The sequence below is a fragment of the Bos taurus genome, chromosome 2 (assembly GCF_002263795.3).
Source record: "Bos taurus isolate L1 Dominette 01449 registration number 42190680 breed Hereford chromosome 2, ARS-UCD2.0, whole genome shotgun sequence".
Taxonomy (NCBI): Eukaryota; Metazoa; Chordata; class Mammalia; order Artiodactyla; family Bovidae; genus Bos; species Bos taurus.
The window spans coordinates 60,205,012-60,232,996 of NC_037329.1; the positions used below are offsets into that span (position 1 = coordinate 60,205,012).

At 36.7% G+C, this 27,985-nt stretch overlaps 1 protein-coding gene across 1 annotated transcript in view; it reads right to left on the reverse strand.

The window, feature by feature from the left end:
* The window catches only part of THSD7B (thrombospondin type 1 domain containing 7B), a 911,067-nt gene that overhangs the window by 694,264 nt on the left and 188,818 nt on the right, over positions 1-27,985 (reverse strand). Inside the window, exon 2 of the mRNA XM_015475729.2 lies at positions 16,757-17,567. Within this exon, the coding sequence (XP_015331215.2) occupies positions 16,757-17,567 (811 nt within the window). The remainder of the gene's footprint in view (positions 1-16,756; positions 17,568-27,985) is intronic.

The window sequence follows — 27,985 nt, forward strand, 5'->3', positions numbered from 1 at the left end:
TTCTACTGAGGTCAGGACTGTACTCAGGAATGTGCACAGGCACATGTAAGATAGATGATTCCCCTACTAGCACTAGCTTGGAAAACATTCCAAAATCTGCTCTGCTCTACCCCGGGTGGCATCAGAGAAAAGCGCAAATCAAACAAAGGTCTTGGTGGTATGGAACTAAATCAGTCTGGGATGACATCAGGTCTACCCCTGGTGCATCTCCACCCCACCTTGGTGGCAGAGCTGGGAGAGATGAATACGGCACCTGCATTAGTAAGGGACAGACTAAGTCCAACCAGGGAAGGAAAGCTTCGGTGTAAAATGTGTCTATATCCCCATCTGGCGTACTGCAGTCCATGGGGTTGCAAAGAGTCGGACAGCACTGAGCAACTGAGAAGAACTGAACTGAACACCCTCATCTAGAACAGGGAGGGACACCTCCGGTGGAAAGAAGCCACAGCTGTGGATGCCGCTGTCTTCTGTCTTACAGATGGGAGCTAACAGTTCCAGAACCACTTCTTTAAAATGTATTCAAAAAACTGGGATGAGTTTGATTCCCCAGAATTTAAAAAGACACGCCTGATCTTTTTCTGTGATACTGAATGGCCACAGTATACTTTGGAAGACAGGAACACTGGCCAATTAAAGAATCTCAATTATAATACTGTCTTATAATTATATCAGTTCTGTACAAAACAAGAGAAATGGGCAGAAGTGACATATGTGTTGCTCTTTATCCCTCTGCGAGACATGCCAGACTTATGTCCTAAGTGTACAGATTTGGGTATGAAACCTTCAGCTCCCTTCTATCCTCTTATTTTGCCACTGCACCTGAGGCTCCCAACGGAATAGGCTGAGAATCAGGGCACCTTTCCAAAGGGGTTGCCTCAGTCTTGGTAAAAATTCAAATAGTCCCAATTGCGGTCAAGACTATCGAGAGGATCCAAAAAGCACACAGAAGCCTTTATGGGACTAACTTTACTTTATGAGCTTACTTGGAGAAATGTAATGTATGTCTTGAGACAGACGCCAACTTCTGACTTGAGAGCTCGAGTTTTGGGGAAGCTACTACTTTTGGAGTTGAATGGCTTCAACATGAGACAAGGGGAAAGAGGAAAGACAAAATAGCTCTCCTTCCTACTGTGAGCCAAACAGTTCCCATAACAGAGCCACTTTGCTGGAGGTATTCTTGTAGGACCCAAGCAAACACATGCTAAGACTTTAAACTATGCTAAGTTGGCTAACATAGACAGGGAGAGAACGAAACTCCTGGTAAATTCCTAGTTAGACTGTGGGAGGCTCGCCACAAGTTTACTGACATAGATTCTAAAAGTTCAGAGGGAGAAATAACCTTAAAGATAGATTTTTCACTCAGTTGACTCCAGCTATCTGCTGTAAGCTACCAAAACAGGCATTTGGACCAAATCCGTCTTTTAGAAAAACTGTTGCCGCTGACTCAGTATATTACAGTAAAGAATATAAGGAGGAAAAATGACAGCAGAAAAGAACCAAAGAAAAGGCCCAGGCTCTAGTGATGGCTATGAAAACTGCTATGAAACAGGCTGAGGAAAAATGCCCAGAGGGACCCAGGTGAAAAGAGACCGACTTGCTATTACTGTGGAAAGGAGGGGCATCTCAAGCGGGACTGCCCTCAGGCATCTAAGTCACCCCGGCTCCATGTCCGGTCAGTAAAGGACCACACTGGAGGAGAGTCTGCCCCCAGAGGCGTAGGCCCCAGGGGTTGGACTCTCAGGACAATCAGGACTGAAGATGCCTGGGCATCCCCACACAAGCTCCCATCCTAATAACATCTGAGGAACCCTGGGTATTAATAACTGTGCGGGTCCAATCAGTTGATTTTCTTCTGGACACTAGAGCAACTTTCTCTGTGCTCACTGAAGCCCCTGGACTGCTTTTCTCCCAATCCCCTACTGTAATGGGACTGTCAGGACAAGCCAAACGTTATTATTTCAGTCATCCTTTAAGCTGCAACTGAGACTCTGTGCTATTTTCACAGGAGTTTCTGATTGTATCCGTCTCCCTCACCCTTTCTGGAGAGGGATATACTCAAGAAGGTCGAGGCCTCTGTTTTCATGAATATGGAACCCAGTCTTTTTAACTGAACAAAATGTAAATACTAGAGTGTGGGCTGATGTAAAAACTATGGGTCAAGCACAAAATGTTGTTCCTGTCATTATCAAGCTCACAGACCCTCACTTATTTCCACATTAAAAGCAGTATTCATTAATGTCCAAGGTTAAGGAAGGGTTTAGTCCATGCAACATTCCTATTTTAGGTGTAAGAAAAGTCAAATGATAAATGAAGACTTGTTCAAGATATACAAATAATACGTGTCTAATCCTTATACTTTACTGTCTGAAATTCCTAAATGAGCCAAATATTTTTCAATCATTGATTTGAAAGATACTTTCTAGAGCTAAACCTATACTAAATCACCCTCCACCTATGACTTTAAAACAATTGAGAGGATCCTTGGACATTACAGGCTATTGTTGCATTTAGATTCAGCGTTATGCAGAACTTGCCTGGCCTTTCTATAAACTTATAACAGAATCAGCAGGCCCAACCTGACAAGCTGGTTTGGTCCCAAGAGACTCAAAAGGTTTTTAAGGCCCTTCAAACTGCTCTTTTGTAGGCTCCCGCTTTGAGCTTGCCCACAGGATCAAAATTTAGTTCCTTACTGAAAAAAGGCTATGGCCACATTTCTGAAGGGTAACTGCTACTATTGTTTTGCTAATGCCTAAAGCCAACAAAGGTCCGTCTAGTCAAGGCTATGGTTTTTCCTGTGGTCATGTATGGATGTGAGAGTTGGACTGTGAAGAAAGCTGAGCACTGAAGAATTGATGCTTTTGAACTGTGGTGTTGGAGAAGACTCTTGAGAGTCCCTTGGACTGCAAGGAGATCCAACCAGTCCATTCTGAAGGAGATCAGCCCTGGGATTTCTTTAGAAGGAATGATGCTAAAGCTGAAACTCCAGTACTTTGGCCACCTCATGTGAAGAGTTGACTCATTGGGAAAGACTCTGATGCTGGGAAGGATTGGGGGCAGGAGGAGAAGGGGACGCCAGAGGATGAGATGGCTGGATGGCATCACTGACTCGATGGACGTGAGTCTGAGTGAACTCTGAGAGTTGGTGATGGACAGGGAGGCCTGGCATGCTGCGATTCATGGGGTCGCAAAGACTGAACTGAACTGAACTGAAAGCTCATAAGTTTACTAATAGGCAAAATCTTACTGTACTGACTTCTCATGATTGAGAAGTCATTAAACTCTAAAGTTCAGAGCAACAATGCTCTGTCTTTAAAGCTACTGTAACTAAAGGGGTGTGGCCATAGCCTTTTTAAAGTTAAAAAGGCTAATGACATTATTCAGAGGCATCTGTGAAAGTTAACTCAGAAAACACAAGACAGTTTGTTTAATATTTTACCCATAGGTTTAATGAGGGCTCAAAAGCTCTCATTAAAGCACCCTTAAGAAGAAGGGTCTGTCTCTATGACAGACTGTTTTTGCACACAGATATTGTCATAGATCCTAAAGCCTTAGAACTAACTATGTGACTCAGCTTTCAGCTTTTCAACCTCCTCATTAACTGAAGATTTCCCATGGTGGGTTTCTCCACTTCAAGGCAAGGAGTTTCTTCAACTGTGCAAATACCTTCACCAACAACAATTGTATGTGACACCTCTTCTTGATCTGATGACATCTAACAATCCTAAGATGAACTGGTATAACATATTGTACCTCAACTATGGACATAATGTGACTTTAATTTTGATTAGGTTTTAACTTGGTTTAACGATTATTTTGCCTTAAATCAGCAACTAAAACAGGGTTTGTTTCTAACTGTCTGAAAGCTTTTAAGTTACAAATAGTTGTCCAGGTTCCTATGAGTACCACAGCCTCCTCCAACTATTACAGGGGGCCCATTGATCAGAGACCCTCAATATGAGGATCAGGAGAATATGTTGCCTCAACAATTTAGGGATGATGCCCTTCAATAGCAGGAAGTAGTTATGGAACAAAGATGACACCGCTTTCCCTTGGCAACATAATTCTCCTAAAATAAAAGGGGGAAAGAGAGAGTCAAGTCCTAGGCAGGTTGATAAGAAGTCCAGGGTCCCCAAGGAGGAGAAAGGGGTCTGGAATTCTCAAGGAGGAGGAAAGGACAAACTTTTTTTCCTACATTCCTTAGTAAAGATTATATAGCAATAATGTATCCTGTTTGAGGACATATTTCTCCTTCCTGAAAACCTTCTGATTAATCCTGTTATCTTATGGGAGTAGGTCTAGTAAGATCTTTACAACCTTGAGACATTCTTTTGATTTATTGTAATAACCAATTAAAAAGTATATAATTCCCTTGCTAAGTCTAGGGATTGGGGGCACTCTCCATTCCCCTTCTGATGTCTATGTCAGAAGCTTTCTCTGTCCCTTTTTATACTTTTGTAAAACTCTGCTATACAAAAGTTCTTGAGTGATCAAGCCTGGTCCCTGGTCCTGAAGTTAAATCTTCCTCAGAGATCACGAATCCAACACCACTCACTGTAATTTATCAAAACCATGGATACACTTTTGAGGTATTATTTTATCTTTATTTTGAGAAAAAGAGTCACTGAAAATATAAAGAATAATGTTTCTTAAAATATACATTTACCTCACTCCAATCTAGATCCATTGATTTTAACAACTGTCATACTTGCTTCAAATTATTCTCAAAGAAATAAGATGTTAATATAATAGTTTAATTCCCCTTAAACCATAACCAGGACTCCCTTTTCCAAGTACCAGAAGGAACCACTATTGTAACTTGGGACTATATTTAATTATAACTATCAGTTACTATTATATAAAAAATATATTTATCCATAACATTCTAGAATCTTGTATTCACACCTTACATTTATATCCTGGATATCCATGAATCTCGATATACAGAGAAATCTAGTTTACTTCTTTTCTTTGCTGTTTAGTGTCCTGTATTGTAAGTTTTAGTTATGGTATTCCCTTTTGACATTCTTTCTTATATTTTGCTCTTATAAATAAAGAGTAGCTTTACACACATAGGACCCACTGACAAGAGGTTATCTAGGGTCTATGCACAAAATGCATCATATGTAGGGTGACATAATAACCAGATGGCCTGGAAAAATCCCACATTACCCATTTGCTCTGGCATAAATATTAGTAGCACCTTGAAACCATCAATACATTCAAACTGGATGTGGAAAAGGCCATAATTAAACTTCAAATTCAATAAATTATACATAGAGACCAATATGACTACTTAGAAAAAATTTTAAACTTTTACATAAAAAATATCATAAGCAAAGTTGAAACACAAATTGACAACTAAAAGACAATGTGAAAACACATATCCCATATTCAGTGCTAATATCCTTAACTATTGATACAAAGACTTGGAAATGACACCTTGGACAAAACTTCCTATAGAAATGCAGGCAAACAAAAGATAGACAATTTGCAAAATGAACTAGAAATGCAGTCCCTGAATATATGGGCAAATGTTCAAATTCACATATATTAAGAGAAATACAATTATGATATCATTTTTCATATTTCAGATTGGCAAAAATTCCAAAAGCTTGACAAAACACTCTCTTTGTAAATTTGTTGATGGGAATTTAAGATGGCATCACTTCCAGGAAGGGAAATTTGGCAAAACCTAACAAAATTTGTATACATTAATCCTTTCACCCAGCTATCACCCTGTAGGAATTTATCCTAAAGATATACCTTCAACAGTATCAAAATACATGATCCAGAGTTTACCTACCAAATAATTATTTGTAATTAAAATATACTGGAATCTACCAAGAGGCCAAGCATAAAAATTTGTTCAAATAAGTGGTTTAGGGAGTCAACAAAATTCTAAGCAAATGTCAAAAAAGGAAGAAGACCTTGAATAACTCAATAACTCAGTAACTGATGTGGAACAATTTCCAGTAAATAATAGTAAGTAAAAAAAAATCCAAAGACAGTAGATAGTATGCTTTCTTTTGTGAAAGAAAGAAGAGAAAATATAAAGAAATACAAGGAGCAAAAGCTGGAAAACAAGAAAGTATATTATCTACAAGAAGTAGAAGACAGGATGAAAGTAAGTTGAATGGAGTATCATTTCTTTGAATTTAACTTTATGTATACATTTGGCTTTAGATATATGATACACCATTTAAAAATTAAATCAATAAAGATGAAGAGGGGAAAACTAAAATCTAAAACTTAAAATTGGAAAAAACAACAAACAAAATTTATTCTTTTCTCACTCTTCTTCCATTTTCATTCCTACCACCAAAACATTCTCTACTGGTTTCAAAGAATAAAGTATGAAAATAACTCTTTCGTTTTGGGTCTGCATTTTTTATGTTTGGGGGACTATAAAAATAGACAATTTCTTTCCAAACCTACTTTTGTGGTGGAGATAAAATGCAAACAAACACAGCAACAATAATATTTGAGCTTTAGAAATGATGTTTCCTTTATAGTCTTAAAATTTATTATCCTTCAGAAACTCTTTTCAGGAGAAATCAAAGTATTTATTCGACCACAGTGGTCAGAGAAATTAAGGCATGTTTAACAAAAATCAAATGATCACAGCTTATCCATGCCAAATTTCCCTCTATATTAAAATAAAAGTAAAATTCATTCATCTGAATTTTATTCATCCAAGCAATACATAAGAATCATTTTCCTATTCATATGAACAGATTGTCTAGTCTACAGATCAAAATTCCTAACTCAGATTCCTTCTACTTAAAAAAAATAAAGTAAAAGAAACAAAGTGAATCATTAAAAAAAAAACTCAATAGAGAAAACAACTTCATTTCATTAAGTCAAGGCTTTATAAAAAGCTCAATAACAGTATCATTGATATTTGAGAAAAGGAATGGTTAATAGGCTATAGGACAGCTATTTTAAAATGTAATAATGAAACCTCAGAGAAAGTCCTGTCAAACTAAAAGGCAAAACAGGATATGTAATGAGACAGTTAAAAACAAAAGATCTTTAAACCCAAGAGGCAAATCAATGAGGAGGGAGCAGAGTGGCACCATGAGTAATACAACTGCCTATCACATTGCACACGTAACTTTGAAGAGAAAATTGCTTGATGTGATTATCAAAAGTTAAAGAAATCAATGAGAGAGCTACTAAAGGACATTACTTAAAGCTCTGTGTTGTCCTAGATGAAGAAAATGACATTCCAGCAAGGCACAAGCAGGAGCATGCATTATGGAAGTAAAGATGAGGTCCTCCTATTCTAAATGCCAGGACAACCAGACATTGCCATAATCAAAACAGGGGAAGCAAAATGACATTTGTCCCAACAGTATCACAGAGAACACCAAAATAAAACTCATCTAAAGGTGGAACAAAAGAGTGAAAGGTATCTGTACTTAAGGAAAACTTGTACCTATTAAGGGAAACAAAGTTCATCCCAGAGGTCAACCGTCACATTTAAATGATGATATTTTCTTAAATGAACCAGACCCACAGAAAGAAAAATGTATGCTTTTTAGAAATAGACTTGAGCCTTTTTGGCAAAAATCCTGTGGATCAGGATTGATACACCTTTGATACAAATAAGACAATATTGTCAATAACTCAACCACACAGCTCTCCAGGATATTTCTGTTGATTACAGTGGAAGAGAGAGAAAACAGAAATGTCCCCACTGAACTCTGTATTTTCCTAGTAAGTCAAGTAACACCATATTTCCCTAGTCTGTGAGTCAATTTATAATGCTTCAATGACTAAATGGAATGAATACAATCAATTTCATGGAATAATGGTTTTAAAAAGGTTGCTTCAGTCTGATACACTGCATAGTACTCAAAAGAGAGGGCTTCCCAGGTGGCACTATTGGTAAAGAATTTGCCTGCCAATGCAGGAGATGCAAGAGATATGGTTTGATCCCAGGATCAGGAAGATCCCCTGGAGTAGGAAATGGCACCCCACTCTAGTATTCTTGACTGGAAAACTTCATGGGCACAGGAGCCTGGTGGGTTACAGTCCCTGGGGCCACAAGAGTTGGACATGACTGATTGACAGAGCACACACACACTCAAAAGAGAACAGGGTGACTTCTGGCTCCCATTTCAGCATGTAAACAGCTTGGAAGGCATCACTTCAGTCCTCACAACAGGACTGGACAAACTAAAAATCTTAGATCCATCAGAAAATTGTAGTCACAGGGCAGATGACAGCTCCAAACATTGAAGAGACAAAGACAGATACAGGGTACCACAAATTACTATTGGAAGAGGAGACCAGAAGCAGAAACTGCCACTGGAGTCAGTACCAGGGTAGGAAAACTTGAACTGAAATTGACAAATTTCTGGTGGTTGAGTATGGACAAGCTTTTCAGTTAAAATCTCTGGGGCACTTGGGGAGAGTCCTAGTAGATATTCTATCTACATTTTCATAAATTTCACTTCCAGAAGTCCTACCAGGTTATCATAGTGAAGATAAAAATCTCTTCATGCTCCCAGCAGGAAATGGGAATCCTAGCCATTTTGAAATACACCCAGAGAATTTTTTTTAAAAGCCTGTCCTCAAAGGAAACTATTTTACCAAAGCCTAACCAGCTGGGATTTTACCAAGCCTAATTAGCCTATTGGAAGGAAAACACTCAACTCTACCCTCTAGCCTTCCTGTTTTACCTCTGGAAGAAGGACTGAGGAATGTTTGTGAAGACCATGTTGCCGGGATATACAAGTTCAATACAAGATTGAGATATAATCACAGGACTAGAAAACACTCCTCCTCTCCTCAAAATCTGACATATCATCAATAAGTCTCTTGCATAATAAAAGGAGATTAAAACAGAAAGAATTGCATGTCCTAGATTTAGGGAGATTTATCTAAGGAATCTCCCCTAGAAAAAGAAGGAAGAGGAAAAACAAGGACACCAGAGGAAAATTTTAGACTTTAACACCTAGAGCATCAGCAAATATGACCTAACTCCTAGCTAGGTAAGTATAAAACTTCACACTAAAAATCTAGTTATCTCCATTCCTTACACTCAGTACATTAAGTCTAGCTTTCCACAAAAGAAAGGAAACAAAAGGTGTACTAAAATATAAAATACAGTCTAAAAGACATAGGAAGCACACCATTCAGACTCAGATAGAGTGAAATTTTGGCATTATCACAACTATGGGAATTTAAGACAACTATGATTAATATGCTAAAGTCTCTAAAGTAAAACAAATAGACAAAGTGCAACCAAAGATGGGCATTACAAGCATAGGGATGTAAATTCAATGGAAGAATCAAAATGAACTGATAGGTATCAAAGACTGAAACAGAAATGCCCTTCTTCATAGAATGCCCTTTGATGGACTCATCAATAAACTGGACAAAGGTAAGGAAAGAATCACTGAGTTTGAAAAACATCAATAGAAACTCCAAAAACTAAAATGTAAAGAAAACAGAAGAGTGAAAAAGACAGAATATCCAAGAACTGTAAGACAATTACAAATGGAGTAACATTCATTTAATGGGGATACTAGAAGGAAAAAAAATAGAAAGGAACAGAAAAATTATTTGAAGTGACTATCAGTGATACTTTTTCCAAAAATTAATGACAAACAACCAAACCACATAACCAGGATACTCAGGGAACAGATAGCATATGACAAACAAAAACAAAACAAAACCAACAATACTACATGGGTATTCTATATTCAAATTGCAGAAAATCAAATACAAAGAGAAAATTCTTGAAAGAAGCTGGGTATGGAAATGGGGGTGTTGGAGTAAGGCCTAGAGAGGAACAAGGATAATACTACATCAGATTTCTTTCAGAAACCATTTCAGCAAAATGAGAGTGAAGTGTTGAAAGGAAAAATACCACCACCGAAATTTCATATCTAGTGAAATTATCTTTCAAAAGTTGAGAAATAAAGACTTTCTCAAACAAAAATTCAGGAAATGTGTCACCAGGAGACTTGCCTTGCAAGAAATGTTAAAAGAAGCTTTTCGGAGAAATGAAAATAATATAGCTCATGACCATACTTTAAAAATAAAAATGAAGTAACTATGGCTCAGGCATCCAAGCTGGAGCCAGGTGGCCATTACGAACGTGTTTTCAGCTACGTTCCTGCATCAGTGAAAACGTGAGTTTTCTGAAATATATCAAACTTAAGACCACCCACCATTTTCAAAAAAAATATCTGCTAGCAGCTGCCAGGTGCAGTCTCAAGTTTCCCCCTGGTAATTACGCAAACTTGCTTATCAAGCACCCTCACTTCTTGACAGCTCCAACCCCAATTCTTGACAAATAAATTATGCGATTTTGTGGTTTCATTTATACATATCTCCTCCATTTTGTAGTCTGGTAGAATACAATTCAAGTATTTCTCGAATCTGTGTCTCCCACGCTATGGTCCTCAGTTTGGCTTGAGTAAAACTCTCCTCTATTCCTTATTATATCTTGTTTACTGATTTTGTTGATACTCAGAAACTTGGATCTACATAAAGAACTATTGGAATAAATGAAGATAAAATAAAATATTTTATTTCTTCTTAATTGAGAAAAGATAATTTGTTCAAAATTACTGTAACAACGTATTTGGTGATTATAGGTTATGGGTAAGTGAAATTAATGACAACAGTATCTGAAGGGATGGGGAAAATGGATGGGGAATACTCTATAATGCATTTCACTATGTGACATGTTATACTGCTATTTGAAAGTGACTTGGATTAGTTATAAATTTCCATGGCAAACCATAGGGCGACCACTGAAAAAGATTTCAAAAAATATAAATTGATACTAAAAGAGACATGGCATATTATAAAATATTAATTAAAAATAGAGAAATGGGAAAACAAAAAAAGCAGAACAAAGAACAACAGCAGCAGTGAACAGAAAACAACAATGAATGTGGTAGCTATTAATCCAATTATAACAATAATCATTTTAAATATCAATGATATAAATATAGCAATTAAAGGACTGAGACTCTCAGAGTAGATAAATAAATACAACTATATGTTGCCTATAAGAAACTTATTTTAAGTAAAAAGATACAGACAGATTAAATAGTAAAGTCATAGAGAAAAAATATCATATTAACAGTAATCAAAGGAAGCTGGAATAGTATATTAATTCCAGAGAAAGCAGATTTGAAAGCACAGAAAATTATCAGGAATAAAGAGGGGCATTGCAAAACTCTAATGGGGTGAATTCTCCAAGAAGGCATAAAAATCCTTGTTATGCATGTACCTAACAACAGCATCAAAAGACATGAGACAAAAACTAATAGAACGGCAAAGAAAGATCGATGAATCCGTTATTATAGTTGAAGACTTCAACACCCCTCTTGTCAGTAACATCAGTTCAGTTCAGTTCAGTCGCTCAGTCGTGTCTGACTCTTTGCGACCCCATGAATTGCACCACACCAGGCCTTCCTGTCCATCACCAACTCCCAGAATTGCTGACTCCAGGAGTCAGTAACATACAGATACAGTAAGCAGAAAATTAGTAAGACCACAGCTGAACTGAACAGCATTACCAATCAATTGAATATGATTGACATTTATATAGAATATTTCATCTAACAATAGCAGAATACACATTCTTCTCAAGCTTATAAAGAGCATTCCCCAAAACAAACCATATTTCTGGGCCATAAAACACAACATTAACAAATCAAAAAGAAATCATACAAAGTATGCCCTCATGACACAATGCACTTAAACTACAAATCAAAAACAGAAAGATGGTTGTGGAACACTCAAATACTTGAGGATTAAATAGAACATCTCTAAATAATACATGAGCAAAGAAGAAATCTAAAAAGAAATTAAACATTATTTTGAACTAAATAAAAATGAAAATAGAGCTTTTGAAAATTTGTGGAATGCAGTAAAAGCAGCACTTAGAGGGAAATTTACAGCACTGAATTCACATATTAGAAAAGAAGAATTATCTAAAATCAATAAACTAAACTCTTACCTTAGAATATTAGAAAATTAAATTAAATTCAAATAAGCAGAATGAAAAATACTGAAAATTAGAGTTGAAATCAACATAATGAGAAACTGAAAATCAATAGTGAACATAACTGAAACCAAAAGCCGTTCCTTTGAAGAAGTCAATACAATTCATAAACCTCTAGATGGGTTAACTAAGAGCAAAGGAAGAACAGAAGGAGGAGAGAGTGAGTGAGTGAAAGAGAGAGAAAACAAAGCACTAACAACAGTACTGAACAAGAGGTTCTGACTACCACTGAAATTCCCCATGGCTACGGGAGGATAATAAAACAATACTATGAACAAGCTTATACCCCCAAATTTCCTAACTTAGGTGAATGGACCAAGTCCTTAAAACACACAATCTGCTAAAACTCACACAAGAAGAAATCTATAATCTGAATAGATCTATATATATATTAAAGAAACTTAATCAATAACTAATAACCTACCAAAGCAGAAAGCATCAGGCCCAGATGGGTTGAATTCTACCAAAAATGTAAAGAAAGTGTTAGTTGCTCAGTCATGGGATCTTTGTGACCCCAGAAGGAAAAAAATACTATCAATTCTTGACAACTTACTTCTCAAAGCAGAGGACATGATTTCTCAATTCATTGTATGAGGCCAGCACTATCCTATTACCAAAACTAGACAATAATATTATAAAAAAAGAAGACTAATATTTCTCATGAACATATATGCAAAAATTCTCAATACAATAGTAGCAAATAATACCCAACAACATATAAAAATACTAATACATCATAGCCAAGTATGATTTATTCTGGGTATACAATATAGGTTTGACATATGACAATCAATCAATGTAATCTATCCCATCAACAGACTAAGTAAAAAAAAAAAATCATATAATTATACCTGTATATGCACAAAAGGTACTTGACAAAACCCAACACTTATGTATGATTAAAAATTCTCAGCAAACTTGGAATATAGGAAGAGTTTTTCACCTTGCTAAAGAATATCAACAAAAAAACCTGTAGTTAGCATCACACTTAATGGTGAGAAACCAGATGCTGTACTAAGATTAGGAGTAAGGTAAGAATGTCCCTTCTCACTACTCCTATTTGAGAACATACTAGAGGTCCTAGATAATGCAATAAGCAAAAAAATCAAATAAAATATGTCACATTGGAAAGAAAGATATAAAACTGTCTTTTTTGAAAATTATACACATGTCTACATAGATAACTCCAAAGGATCAACAATGGCAATAATAACAAAAATGGAAAAAAAACCCTCCTGGAACAAATACATTATAACAAGGTGCAGGATATAAGGTTAATATAAAAAGTCAACTGCTTTATTATATAAAAGCAATGAATAATTAGAATTTGAAATTAAAAACACAATACATTTACATTAGAACCAATAATATATAAAATACTAAAGTACCAGTCTAACTATATATATATATATATATATATATATATATATATATATAAGATCTATATGAGGAAAAGTACAAAACTGATTAAAGAAATCAAAGAAGTTTTAAATATATGGAGAAACATTCCATGTACATGACTAAATGCAATATTATCAAGATGTTAGTTCCTCCCAAGTTGATATATACATTACAAGCATTTCCAATAAAAATCCTAGCAAATTGTTTTGTTAATACAAACTGATTCTAAAGTTTATATGGAAAAGCGAGAATTCCAAAAAGTCAACACAATAATTAAATATAAACAAATTCAGAGGACTGACATTCAACTTGAAGACTTACTATGTAAAAAAAAAAAAAAGAAAGAAAAAAAAGACTTACTATAAAGATTAGCATTTAAGACAGTGTGCTATTGGGAAAGAATAGATAAAATACAAGAATGGAATAATGATACAGGGCCCAGAAACACATCCACACAAATAGAGTCAACTGATCTTCAATAAAGAAGGAATGGCAGTTCAATGAAGAAAAGTCAGTCTTTTTAACAAACGGTGCTAGGACAACTGAACATCCATAAGTAGAAAAATCCAGATACAGAACACAAGACTTTCATAAAAATTGACTCAAAATGGAGTCAAGACTTTCATAAAAATTGACTCAAAATAGAGTAAAATGCAGAACTGTAACACTCCTGGAAGATAACATAGAAGAAAATCTAGTTGACTTTGGGTTTGGTAATGTTTTCTCAGATATAATGCCAAAGAACAACCCATGGAAGAAATATTGATAAACTGGAATTCATTAAGATAAAGAATAACTTTTCTGTGAAAGACACTGTTAAGAAAATGAAAAGACAGATCAAAAACTAGAAGAAACTACTTTCAAAACATGTATCTGATAAGGGCTGGTATCCAAAATATACAAAGAACTCTAAACTCACAACAATAAGAAAAATAAAACAGACAAGAGATCTGAATAGACACCTCACCAAAGGAGAAAAACAGATGGAAAGTAAGCATGTGAAAAGATGCTAAACATCATATGATATGAAGTGACTGCAAATTAAGACAACAAGATACTACTACACACTTATTAAAATAGCTAAAATCTAAAACACTAATAACATCAAATGTTGGCTAGGGTATGAAGCAAAAGGTGCTTTCATGACTCAGTCACTTTTTAAGAGATTTTGGCAGTTTCTTACAAAACTAAACATAAATTCATCATCATAGCAAGAACAGTGCCCATTGGTATTTAAGCAAATCAGCTGAAAATTATATTCACATAAAAATTGGCACCTAATGTTTACAGCAACTTTATTTATAATTGCTGAAACTTGCAGGTGATAGTAAAATGATCACTGGTTGCCAAGGGTTTAGGGAGAGGAAAGGTGGAATTAGTAGAGACAGTAGAGAAGATTCTTAGAGTAGTTAAACTTTTGTGTATTATATAGTACTGCTGGATACATGCCATTATACATTTGTCCAAGTTCACAGAACGTGCAGCACAAAGAGTGAACTCTAATGTAAACTATGAGTTTCAGTAATGTATCAGTATCGGTTCATCCGTTGTATTCAAATGTACCAAACAACTACACTAATGCAAGATGTGTGTACGAAACAGTATATGTGTGGAGAGGGAATGATGAGGAGATACATAGGAGCTCTAGATTTGCTATTCAAATTTTCTGTAAACCCAAAATCACTCTAAAAAATAAAGTCTATGAATTTAAACAGAAATTAATTTAAAAACAGAAAAAAGCCAACATTTTTTAGTTTAAAAAAAAAAAGCCAGCTATAGGCCGAAAACATTCTGTGTAATATTCCAGTAGAGAATATTAACAAACAATGTTTGTACAGATCCCACATACATACTGAGACAATAATCACCCCAATCATCTGCTTAATCTTTTGTTTCACAGAAGCAGGGAATAAAAGGCAGAAAATCACTCTTCAATGGACTTGCCAAGTTATATGGCATAAATCAGAATGAAGCATCAAAGACAAAATATTTGTAAAGCAGAATGGGAGAAAAAATAAAAAAACAATCATCACACTACTTTGTTCTGAGATAGTCCTTTGTGCCAGCTGTGGATCCTCAGAAATGAGCAACTGATGATAATGATTAATTCCATCCATGAGTGTTTCATTGTTGATAATTCCAACTATTGAAAGCCATCTTAATTTGGAAGAAATTTAGCAATATACCAGGGATTACACTTAAGAACTTCTGAGGGAAAAGTAAACAGATACTACTTTTAATACACTTTTATGGTTTATGTCACGACACTATAATACAGTGTAAAGTAAACAATTACAAATAATTTTGTAGCCTAAACTATTGCTTTTAAAAGTTTTAGTCCATTCCCTTTAAAATCTGTCTTTCTAATTATTGCTGTGCAAGATAATGTTTCCATCAAATCAATGCCAAAGAAAACATTCTTGGATTACCTTATTGGTATTATTACTACTATAAAATATCTACAACCCAGAAATAAGAGAATCTGCTTACTCCTCAAAACAAAGTAAACAAACAAAAATCAGTTTAAATGAAAAATATTTATATAGCTTATATCCTAAATTTGAGAATAATTTAAATTTTGTCATTATAATAAATCACTTAGTATTTTATTACTGTAATAACAAAAAAAAAACATTTTTATGGAAGGAAAGAGTCTTTAAATTCAATAGTGCTTTACAATTTTTAAAATTTTACACATATGATTTCATGTAATCCCATAATAACCCTTTTTCCCCCAGTACTATATTACCCTAGCCTTTTCCCTTTCCCCACTGGTAACCTCACTCGTTTGTCTTCCAAATATGAGTCTGCTTCTTTTTTGTTTTATTCCCTAGTTTGTTGTATTTTTTTAGGTTCCACATACAAATGATATCATACCATATTTGTCTTTCTCTGACTTATCTCACTTAGTATATTGCCCTCTGAGACCATCCATGTTGCTACAAATGCCAGAATTTCATTCTTTTTTATGGCTGAGCTATAGTCTACTGTCACACCTTCTTTATCCGGTCATCTCTTGATGAGGACTTAGGGTACAAGATCTATATTTTTAGCTGACTGATATATTGATAAAATGTGAAAATGGATGACTTGTCCTATACAGTCACACTATTAATTACTCTGGAGTTCAGTGTACTTCTGGTCTAGACTAAAAAATGTTTATACTTGACACTGAAAGCTTTTCTAGAGCAACTTTTAAAAACTCAAATCCCAAACCTGATTACAATTTTCCCATTGTAGAAAACCATGAAGAAATTTTTTATAAAATTACACTGTAAAATATTTAGGTGAACCATGATATAAACACCACAGACCTCCTACCTTAACACAGCATTTCTTCCATCACTCCTTGTACACCAAACCTGGCGGGTTTGAAAACCTATCTCTATGTCCCAGGACTTGGAATGGTGATGCGCCTTGTAACTGTGATGTCTGAAAGTGACCAACTCCTTCGACTCAGAGCTAAAATCCAGAACGGTTCTTCCACTTAGGTTAAGTTCTTTGAGAGGAGGCAGTCTACATTTACTCCATGGTCCAACTTTAAGGCTAAACGTATATTCCTCTGCCCCAAGAGGACAAGAAATGGGAGCATCACAGGCTCTTGACTCAGTCAAGTTAGGACACTGTGACCCTCCATAGAGAGGGAGGGCAATAGCTGAGCGAGTTCTGTGCTGTAACTGCTTCCCACACCCATTGCTACACGTAGACCACGGTGAGAACTCAGACACCACACAATCCCGTGGGCAAGGGATGAGGCACGCTTGTTCCGTGGGGGGCTGAGGGGCAAAGTGTTCACATATCTCATTCACAACCATGGTTCTGTTCAGCTTCTGAACACAGTGCACCGTCCGATGCTGCAACCCGTGCTGGGCGGTCACACACGCTGCAGCCCGAGGCCTGGCGGGGCCCAGGGCAGGAGGAGCGAGTACACAGTGGTGCCAGTCGGAAACCTCCCACTGGAAGAGGTCTCTGTGCCAGTCACAGACTCGGAAGCAGCTTCTTTCCTTCGGAGGTCTGTTGTGCTCATCACAGTTAGACAGGTGGCTCGTCCACCCCTCAGAGTGGAAACACCACAGGGCACGACTCTGGCTTCCGCCTGGCCCACAATTTCCTGTACACCTTCCCCAGGGGCCTGCGGGCAGAAAAGACAAAGGGGTCGATTACTCCAAGATCCCAGGCCACCATCCACACAGAAACAGGTCAATCTGTACACCTTGAGACACAAGCAGTGTGAAATTGTGAAATACGAGAAAAAAAAAAATAACTTAGTGGTTAAGAAAGTGGATTCTACTCTACATCAGTTGGCCCTTCTTGAAACCTGCAATCCATCTCTTACAGCAATGTCAACTTGGATGAGTTACCTCAACTGCCTAAGTCTCAGTTCCCCACCTACAGGAACAGATAATTAAAGTGCTGACTTGTAGAGTTTTTCTGAGGATCAATAATAAAATGTGATTCCAAGTAACAATATACGTGTAATAAATGATTGGTATCATTATAATTATTATGTCTCAAAGCCTATATATCTAACTCAATATTAATACTTTCAAGTTAGGCAGAGTTTCATCTAAAAGAATAGCCCCAAATCCAGGATTTTAATAAACTAGGATTTTTCATGTTTCCAATTCTTCAGCTCACAACCTAAGTATACGCTCAGAAGAAAAAGACATTTAAAAAAATAACTTGCAAAAGCATCCTAAATATATATTTGCTTTCTAAATACTGTCCTCAGTTTTGGTTTTTACTTACAGAATGAAAAAGAAAAATGTGATACAGGGGTAAAAGTGAAGTTAATTAAAAAACAGCAGCACTGAACTGTCTGTGGAAATTCTGCCCCTACAATCCCTGAAATATACTGGCTGGGTAAAGCTTCCAAGGGCATCCCTGGTGGCACAGTGGTGAAGAATCCTCCATTGTAGGAGACATAGGATGTGTGGGTTTGGTCCCTGGGTCAAGAAGATCCTCTGGAAGAGGAAGCATGGCAACCCACTCCAGTATTCTGGCCTGGAAAATTGCAAGGACAGAAAAGTCTGGTGGGCTACAGTCTATGAGGTCGCAGAGTCAGACATGACCTAGCAGCTAAACAACAATAACTTCCAACATTAGCTTGTAATATGCCAAATCTTTTAATTAATGAATTAGTTTTATGAGAAAATTTCAAGAAATGGACAGATAAAAGCGCTACCCATTGACGTTTCTCGCTTTTCTTTTTGCATCCTAACTATAAACACACTGGCTGGCCTCATCCATTAGGCTGATCATCGATCTTTCCACAAAGACAGCAAGTAATCACATTTTGTGTCAATGGGAAAAAAATAGTTTCCTCCTTTTCTCTTTACTTAAATATTTAATAAGAGCCTGAAAAAAGAAGCTTATCACTGTTATATTTGCCCCTTTCCTAGCTTTGGAATCACCATAAAGGCAACTCACATCCCGAGAAATCATTTAATTTCCACAAGCAAGAGAAAGAAGGTGAGGTCTTTCTCTCTTTCCTCAAATCTGATCAAACTCCAACATGTCACTTAATTAGTCCCTGGAATGCATTTTCAAGCACATCTAGTACATTTCTAGGAGCAGTAAATGTGTATAGTAACATGCATTTAGGAAGAGACATGTGCCTGCCCAGAGAAACAGGTATTTGCATTTGCTGCAATGAGGATCTCTCTGTGGCAGGGCAATACTTTTGAGGTTGTAATGTACCCAGTCCACCAGTTCTTTCCCCGAGCCCTGGGTGTGCAGACCTGCTATTCTAGGCAATACCATGTTGATAATTTCAGTGCTGATGATTTCTGTCACTTTGTGAAAGAGAATAAAATGTACTCTCATCTTCTTTTGGTGCCCCCACACTCGAGTGTGGTGCTCCATTTCTTGTTGAAACAGAGTTTTACAGAATGAAGTCAGCCTACAGTCACCAAAATGCCCTTTGGTTTCCCACACTCTTTCCGGGGTGAGCTGTCCCAGCACTGCCTCCTCAGGCACAGTCAGTGTGCATGGAAAGTGCAGCGTTCAGCACAGGTCAACTAATCAATCATCTTTAATTCTGATTATTTCCTCCTGAATCACCCACAGCTTAGTATTCTGTACACTGAGATGCTCACTGTGACATGATGGTTATTTGCAGGCTCCAGGTGTCTAGATGTTCTGGAACAGATTCAGGTTCAATACGCCACTCCCTGCCCAGCATCGCAGACCCCGCATGCGAATATTTACTATCATTAAAAACACAAACTACAAAACCCAAATCCACGGTTACTATTTCAAAAAATATGTGATTGTAGGAAACTTTTTAAATCTTTAGATTTTAATCATTTAAAATTATTTAATAATTTAATCCATTAAAATTAGATTTTAATTTTTGATCTATCCAGGAATTTGGGATTAACATATACAGGCAAATTCTTTACTGCCTGAGCCACCAGGAAAGCCCAACATATACATACTAGTATATATAAAGTAGACAACCAATAAGGACCTATTGTATAGCACAGGGCACTGTACTCAATATTTTATAATAACAAACAAGGGAAAAGAATCTGAAAAAGCATATATATATATATATATAACACATATATAAAACTGTTTATATGTGTAACTGACTATATGACAGTTTATATATATATAACTGATTATATATTCAGTTTATATATACATATGTTCAGTTTATATATACACATACTGCATTATGTGCTCAGTCACTGAGTCATGTCTGACTCTTTGTGACCCTATGCATTGTAGCCCACGAGGCTCCTCTATTCATGGGATTTCCCAGCAAGAATATTGGAGTGGACTGCCATTCCCTACTCTAGGGGATCTTCCTGACCCAGGGATCAAACCCAGGTCTCTGTGTCTCCTGCACTAGCAGCCAGATTCTTTACCCTGGCACCACCTGGGAAGTCCATATAATATATAAGTATATATAATAACTATATATAATGTATATAACGTGTGTATAACTAAATCATTTTGCTGAACACCCAAAATTAGCACAACATTGTAAATCACTTACACTTCAATTAAATAAAATCTGTTTTGAATGATCTAAAACAGTTATTAGTTAAAATGAAAACAAAGCTTTTTTTGCTAAAACACTGGGTTTTAAAATATAGGCTGTCAGTTTCTATTTGTTTAGGTATCAAGTATATACAACTTTATACTTAGGATTTATTCCTGTGTATTAAAGAATGTAAGATGAAAATAGGGAGCCTCTTCTAACCAATCTTGAAAAGCTAACAGTAAATTTAATCAATCTAGAACTTCTTACAAAGTGATCCTTATTCTTAATTTTAAAATATTTGATTAACACATTTTCTTATTATTAACATTCTGTTTTCTTCTAAGTTTTTGCCCATTTTCAAAACTGTTAATGTAGCTTTTTTATTATTTGAAATCATTAATATTTTAAACTATATAAATTACTATTCTTCCCTTTGCTTTCATTTCTCCATCTATATAGAATTTTACAAACAGCCACATTTTTTTCTAGATCAATGGAAGACAAAATATAATTATTAACAATTATCCTCCAGTTAAAAACAAATAAATAGAAAGAAATAATTACTACCATTTGTTAAAGCCTAGTGGTGTTGTACTGTATTTGTTTTCTTGTTAAATATTCAGGAATTTTACCAGGTGGTCATTAAATCATTCATGATTTAAAATCAGCCATGGTGGGAGTATTTACATCACACTACAAATCAAGGCAAATGAAGGCTTTTTTTTTTTTTAAACAGTGAGCCAGTTGGTTTATCTTATATCACTGGTGACTTGATAAGTGCCTTCCTTCCTTCTGTTCCTTATAACAATCCCATGAAGTGGGGCTACTTTGCTCATTGTATCAGTTGAGGGGAATGGAACTCTTAGAAGTTACAATGCACACCCAAGTTATACAACCAGTGTGTGATAGACTAGAATGAAACTCCAGATCTGTGTGACCCCAAGCGTGGGCCCCTGCCCTACATTTGAAAAGACCCTTTCTACAGTGTGCACTGCTATGTGTGATCCTAAAATCACAAGGCAAATGCGTTTCTTCACTTAGCTACAATCTCTCCAATTTGTTAATATTCCTTTGGATGTGAGTAGAACAAGTTATCAAGGTTGTGGCGGCGCAGGATTTCCCCCTCTTGACCCTGGGAATTTAGGACAGCAGTTTTTGCATACTAAGACACACGCATGTTTATAAACTTAAGTTACCGCATTTAGGAAGGCATGGTCGAGGGAGAATAGTTTTTCCACATGTTAAAGCGAACTTTGCAGACAACTGAAAAGAATCTGAATAACAAGTAAATGTAACTTGAATTGGCTATGCTTGGAAAAAAATGAAAAACAAATTGTAAACAAGACATCTGAGACATGACAAGACCTCTCAGCAATTGACCTATAACAATTTGCATTTTTCAGACATGGAGAGAAAAATGTGTCCCATGATTTATTCAGTTGTGTTTGGCTATGAACTTAAAACACACACAATAGTGAAAATCATACAGCCCTGAGGGATTTTGCCTTTTCAAAAAACATGCATATTGAAGTAAAGTGTGACCTGCAGTATGACAAATCTTAAATCCCTTGTCCAAGTGCAGAAATAGAAGAGCTGATTAAAATTTTGAGCAGTTGCATGAAGAAAAAAGAATATCACTTTTAAATTTGACATATATATATATAAAACATATGGTTATATTCAGAACATACATCTGAGATAAATAATCTAAAGAAACAAATAAAAAATCTATGTACAAACAATAATCATTTTATATTTTTTAATTGGAAATAGGCTTCAAGTAACACAAATAAAACAAGATTTTCATTACTCTAGGAGATGTACCCTACAAGATACTGCTCTGATTTATGTCAAAGAGTGTTCTGACTATGCTTTCCATAATTTTATACCATGGTCATATGCTGCTGCTGCTGCTGCTAAGTCACGTCAGTCATGTCCGACTCTGTGCGACCCCATAGATGGCAGCCCACCAGGCTCTGCTGTCCCTCGGATTCTCCAGGCAAGAACACTGGAGTGGGTTGCCATTTCCTTCTCCAATGAATGAAAGTGAAAAGTGAAAGGGGAGTCACTCAGTCACGTCTGACTCAGCAACCCCACGGACTGCAGCCTACCAGGCTGCTCCGTCCATTGGATTTTCCAGGCAAGAGTACTGGAGTGGGTTGCCATTACCTTCTCTGATCTGGTGATATAATTAGGTCTTTAATCCATTTTGAGGTTGGAGGTTCCTTAAAAATCTAAAAATAAAACTACCATATGATCCAGAAATCCCATTCCTGGACATATATATGTAGAAATCCATATTCAAATATATATATGCACCCCAAAGTTCTTTGCAGCACTATTTACAATAGCCAAGACATGGAAAAAAATCTAAATGTCCATCAACAGATGAAAGGATAAATAAGATGTGGTACATATATACAATGGAATATACTTAGCCAACCAGTCCATTCTGAAGGAGATCAGCCCTGGGATTTCTTTGGAAGGAATGATGCTTAAGCTGAAACTCCAGTACTTTGGCCACCTCATGCGAAGAGTTGACTCATTGGAAAAGACCCTGATGCTGGGAGGGATTGGGGGCAGGAGGAGAAGGGGACGCCAGAGGATGAGATGGCTGGATGGCATCACTGACTCGATGGACGTGAGTCTGAGTGAACTCTGGGAGTAGGTGATGGACAGGGAGGCCTGGCGTGCTGTGATTCATGGGGTCGCAAAGACTCGGACACGACTGAGCGACTGATCTGACTGATCTGATCTGATACTTAGCCATAGAAAATGGTGAAATAATACCATTTGTAGCAAAACGAATGGACCTAGAAATTATCATACTAAGTGAAGTCAGACAAAGAAAGACAAACATCAATTATATGTAGAATCTAAAAATGATACAAATGAACTGATTTGCAAAACAGAAACAGACTCACAACTTAGAGGACAAATCTATGGTTACCAAAGGGGAAAGGGAGGTAGAAGAAAGGATAAATTAGGAGGTTGGAATTAACATATACCCACAACTATGTGTAAAACAGATAATCAACAAGGACCCACTGCCAAGCATATAGAATGCTATTCAATACTATGTAATAAACTATATGGGAAAAGAATCTGAAAAAAAGAATATATATATATATATACACACACACATATATATATGCAGATATGCAGATGACTCCACCCTTATGGCAGAAAGCAGGAGAAAAAAAAAAAAAAACTAAACAGCCTCTTGATAAAAGTGAAAGAGGAGAGTGAAAATGTTGGCTTAAAACTGAACATTCAGAAAGCTAAGATCATGGCATCTGGTCCCATCAATTCATGGCAAATAGATGGGGAAACAATAGAAACAGTGACAAACTTTTTTGGCGGCTCCAAAATCACTGCAGGTGGTGATTGCAGCCATGAAATTGAAAGATGATTGCTCCTTGGAAGAAAAGCTATGACAAACCTAGACAGCATATTCAAAAACAGAGACATTACTTTGCCAACAAAGGTCCGTCTAGTCAAAGCTATGGTTTTTCCAATAGTCATGTACAGATGTGAGAGTTGGACTATAAAGAAAGCTGAGCACCAAAAAATTGATGCTTTTGAACTGTGGTGTTGGAGAAGACTCTTGAGAGTCCCTTGAACTGCAAAGAGATCCAACAAGTCCATCCTAAAGGAAACCAGTCCTGAATATTCATTGGAAGGACTGATGCTGAAGCTGAAACTCCCAATACTTTGGCCACCCATGTGAAGAACTGACTCATTTGAGAAGACATTAATGCTGGGGAAGATTGAAGGCAGGAGGAGAAGGGGATGATAGAGGATGAGATGGCTGGACGGCATCACCAACTTGATGGACATGAGTTTGAGTAGGCTCAGGGAGCTGGTGATTGACAGGGAAGCCTGGCCTGCTGCAGTCCATGGGGTCACAAAGAGTCGGACATGACTGAGCAACTGAAATGAACTGAAACTGAATCACTTTGTTATACAGCAGAAAGTAACATAACATTGCAAATCAACTCTATACCAACATAAAATAAAAATTTAAACCAAAAAAACACAAAATTGAGAACAATTAAAGGTTTAAAAGTTTAATTACATACATAATTACATAGATAAGTTTTAAACTAAAACTTGAAAACATTTCAATGGTGTAATAGGAATAGTAATTTTCTACTTGTTTACCTGCACTAAGATTATGTAAAATCACAATCCACCTGTGACTCATTACCCTTTCTATGAAATAAACACAGCTACTCTGCAATAAACTGTGAAGTATTTCAAGTCACATCAGTTCTAATTAACACGCTAACATTTTTGTATCAGTTCAGTTCAGTCGCTCAGTCGTGTCCGACTCTGCAACCCCATGAACTGCAGCACGCCAGGCCTCCCTGTCCATCACCAACTCCCGGAGTTCACTCAGACTCACGTCCATCGAGTCAGTGATGCCATCCAGCCATCTCATCCTCTGGCGTCCCCTTCTCCTCGGCCCCCAATCCCTCCCAGCATCAGAGTCTTTTCCAATGAGTCAACTCTTCGCATCAGGTGGCCAAAGTACTGGAGTTTCAGCTTCAGCATCATTCCTTCCAAAGAAATCCCAGGGCTGATCTCCTTCAGAATGGACTGGCTGGATCTCCTTGCAGTCCAAGGGACTCTCAAGAGTCTTCTCCAACACCACAATTCAAAAGCATCAATTCTTCGGCACTCAGCGTTCTTCACAGTCCAACTCTCACATCCATACATGACTACTGGAAAAACCATAGCCTTGACTAGACGGACCTTTGTTGGCAAAGTAATATCTTTGCTTTTGAATATGCTGTCTAGGTTGGTCATAACTTTCCTTCCAAGGAGTAAGCGTCTTTCAATTTCATGGCTGCAGTCACCATCTGCAGTGATTTTGGAGCCCCCCAAAATAAAGTCTGACACTGTTTCCCCATCTATTTCCCATGAATTGATGGGACCAGATGCCATGATCTTCGTTTTATGAATGTTGAGCTTTAAGCCAACTTTTTCACTCTCCTCTTTCATTTTCATCAAGCAGCTTTTTAGTTCCTCTTCACTTTCTGCCATAAGGGTGGTGTCATCTGCATATATGAGGTTATTGATATTTCTCCCGGCAATCTTGATTCCAGCTTGTGCTTCTTCTAGCCCAGCGTTTCTCATGATGTACTCTGCATATAAGTTATATAAGCAGGGTGACTATATACAGCCTTGACGTACTCCTGTTCCTACTTGGAACCAGTCTGTTGTTCCATGTCCAGTTCTAACTGTTGCTTCCTGACCTGCATATAGCTTTCTCAAGAGGCAGGTCAGGTATAGAAGTGAATTTTTTTGGACACAGGGTAGAATTGATGAAATCTCAAGTTACATTCACCTTTATAACTCTATGATTCCTCTTTTTTTGTAAGTTCTGGCAAATTGTATTCTCTTAATTAAGTTATCCTTAAGTGGATTAGTTTTGATGAATGCATCACCCAATCTAAATCATCACAGTTAAAGCAGCCCACAGGATGCCTGAATATTAGGTGCAGTATTAAGAAGCCTGCAACCAAGGGGAAAAAAAGCACTCCAGAGAACAGGGAATAAACATATTCCCAGGAGCATTCACACTGTTCTCACCACTATTTGAAGTAGCAAACTTGATTTAATACCATTCACACAATAGGAAGAGACGTTTGTTTTATTATTCACTTTCTTTCAACCACTGCTTTTATTATCCTGACATTGCTTTATATTTAACTCGACCAAGAACACTGAGAAATGACATGGATGACATGGCTGAGCTTTACTGTTCTAAACAAATTATTGATGGATAATTACTGTACCAAAGCACTCAGAAACCTGAGCATTACACAATGTGACATAAAACAGCATTGATCCACTTGTAAGATGTCTCATCTACAAGAAATTGCTTGGAATTTCTGTCATAACTTTCACATCTCAAAAAGCTTTCACATTGATCATGGAGAAATTAAAGTAATATCTCCATTACACAGTGGACAATTATCTAGGAAATCACACTTTCTAAAATACATCAAAGAACCCAAGGGATGAGAAAAAGTGGCCAGTGAACATTTATTCACTGAAACAACCATTATTCATTATCTGCTATTTGACAAGTAGTGTATTAGACTCTGGGAATATAAAAATGAATGAGACATTAAATACATCTCATAATAACTGTGCACTAAATATAATGCCTACATGCTGATGAAAGGACATCAGGCCACTCAGGGTTGTCTACACTTAGCTTGTACACAGCATTAACAATCTTAATTTGACTTCCCAGAGTTTATTAAATCAAAAGCAGAAGCCTAGAAGTTGAGAAGGACCACTGAAGGCAGGCACAGTAATGAAAGTCAGAAGAGATGATAGCTTCTGAGTCTACATTTCAAAATATATTATAATAATTAATAACTTCCACTAGCAGGGGATGTATAAAGTCACCCAACACTTTCTAACCTTTCAGAGCAAACCTGCTTATTAGATATATCCATTTGTGAGTTATGCCTCTGATAGAAACAGGCACACAACACAGAAAATGGAGAGACAGGAAAAAAAAATTAATGGGAAGGAATTTAAACCCTAATGCATTTCATTTATTTTATGGATTTTATTAGATTTTTTTTTTCATTAGAGTATAGTTGATTTACAACGTTGTGTTAGTTTCCAGTGGGCTTCCTAGGTGGTGCTAATAGTAAAGAACCTGCCTGCCAATTCATGAGACATAAGAGACATGGGTTCGACCCCTGGATAGGGAAGCTCCCTGGAGGAGGGCACCATGGACAGAGGAGCCTGGTGGGCTCACAGTCGGTAGGGTTGCAAAGAGTCGGACACAATTGAAGCAATTTACCGTGTTGCACAGCACATTTGTTTCAGATACACAGAAAAGTGAATCAGCTATACAAATACATACACCCACTCTTTTTTAGATTCTTTTCCCATATAGGCCATTACAGAGTATTGAGTAGAGTTCCCTGTGCTGTAGAGTAGATTCTTATTAGCTATCTGTTTTATATATAGTAGTGTATATATGTCAATCCCAACCTTCCAATTTATTCTTCCCCATCTTAACACCTGGTAACCATAAATTTGTATTCTACATATGTAACTCCGTTTCTGCTTTGTACAATAGATATGTTCATTTGTACCCTTCTTTTAGATTCCACATATAAGCAATATCATATGATATTTGTCTTTCTCTCACTTAATTCACTCCACATAACAATCTCTAGGTCTATCCACATTGCTGAAAATGGCATTATTTCATTCTTTTTTATGGCTTAACAATATTCCACTGCATATATGTAACACATGTTCTATATCCAAGTCTCTGTTGTGAAAAACACAATGACACAGAGGTTAAACATGTTACTAAGTGACCAGTGGATCACTGGAGAAATCAAAGAGAATATAAAAAAATACCTAGAGACAAATGACAATGAAAATACAATGATCCAAAAACAATTGACACAGCAAAAGCAATTCTAAGAGGGAAATTTATAGCAATATAATTTTACCTCAAGAAACAAGAAAAATCTCAAACAAACAACCCAACCTTACACCTAAAGCAACTA